The sequence below is a fragment of the Littorina saxatilis genome, linkage group LG9 (genome assembly GCF_037325665.1).
Source record: "Littorina saxatilis isolate snail1 linkage group LG9, US_GU_Lsax_2.0, whole genome shotgun sequence".
In the NCBI taxonomy this organism is placed as follows: Eukaryota; Metazoa; Mollusca; class Gastropoda; order Littorinimorpha; family Littorinidae; genus Littorina; species Littorina saxatilis.
The window spans coordinates 53,917,629-53,919,041 of NC_090253.1; the positions used below are offsets into that span (position 1 = coordinate 53,917,629).

At 46.4% G+C, this 1,413-nt stretch overlaps 1 protein-coding gene across 1 annotated transcript in view; it reads right to left on the reverse strand.

The window, feature by feature from the left end:
- The window catches only part of LOC138977265 (sulfotransferase 1B1-like), a 16,779-nt gene extending 15,888 nt beyond the window's left edge, over positions 1 to 891 (reverse strand). The window contains exons 1-2 of the mRNA XM_070350171.1: positions 492 to 891; positions 40 to 143 (exon numbers count right to left, since the gene is read on the reverse strand). Of these exons, the coding sequence (XP_070206272.1) occupies positions 40 to 143; positions 492 to 798 (411 nt within the window). The 5' untranslated portion in view covers positions 799 to 891. The remainder of the gene's footprint in view (positions 1 to 39; positions 144 to 491) is intronic.
- Positions 892 to 1,413: the final 522 nt, after the last annotated feature.

Genomic DNA, 1,413 nt, shown 5'->3' on the forward strand with positions numbered 1-1,413 from the left:
AACGCAGAAGTAAAAAAACATAATACAGTCGTCACTCACCTCCTTCGTGTCCTCATAGTACAGCACGAGGAGGGGGAGGTGGGGGCTGTTCTTCATCGTCTCCTCCCACCCCAACACGTAGTCAAACCACGACCCGCCAGGCACTGCAAGCATACACACCACAGTCACATTTGGACGTCATCGTGGAATGTTAGCGTCACTCGCTTTAAACAGCTTATGGGGAGAAGGACACAACTGATTATTTGTGTAGTATGAATTAGTGTTTATATTCCTTCCTGGTATGGACAGAAAGATGAATAATGTTAAATCATGTAATGTCAATCGTTCTTAAGAGACTATTTCTCACGGAGAATGATTTGCTTAGTCTAAAGCACAATCGTTTTGATTTATTTACAAAATCGTACGTAAGGAGCAGATCTTTTAAATCAATTGGTACAGTTTTCAAAACATTTTGCAATCGTTTTCAAAGATCCACCGCAGTTCAGTCCCACCTTTTCCTTCCAGAAAGAGGTCGAGGTAGCCATGGAAGCTGCCCTCGTAGTCGAAGATCTTCTGCTTGCTGAGCTGGTGGTAGTAAGACACGGCCACGTCCTTGGGGTTGAGCAGGATATAGATCATGCGACATTCGCTCTGGCATGTCCTGAGTGCCGGGGGGAGACCCTGCCAGGGCGCGTGGCAGTTGAAGACGCGGGGAGGGTCGAGGGTGTCGAAGAACTCCTGCGTGCTGAAGCTGAGCATGAGCCGTTCCTTTGGCGTGGTGCAGTACTCCGGCCTGCCTTTCATCAGCATGTGGACCATTTCCCACAGCCAGTGGGACCCTGACAACGAGTACAATACACCCAGCGTCAAACTGCTGACAGGCTGAAGTCATTCTCTATGTGTCTGTCTCAGTGTTTCTCCCTTTCCCTCTCTTTCCCTGTCTCTCTTTCTCTTTCTCTACCCCCTCCCTCTCTCTCGACCTCTATGAGGGCCCCAAAGGGGGGGGTATCATCACGATCACGGGAAGGGAAATTTTAGCTTTCACGATCACAGTTACCTTGATTTTTGTTTTCACGATCACGAACACCAGTGGCAAATCACGGTCACGGTAAAAGTTGCATGTACAGAAAGTACGTGTCAAAGTAAACACAACCACACAGTAATTCGCTCCTCTGGATCTATTGTTTATTCAACACAAAGTGAGAACTGTTGCACTTTTTTGTTATTATTTTTTTTAATTCTCTTTCATACACACATAGAAATACTCTCTCTCTCTCTCTCTCTCTCTCTCTCTCTCTCTCTCTCTCTCTCTCTCTCTCTCTCTCTCTCTCTCTCTCTCTCCACTCATACAACTCCCACACCCTCACTCACACCCATGAGTATATACTTGCACAATTTCACATTTTCAGAGCTAAAGCTTGTAAACCCATTTTC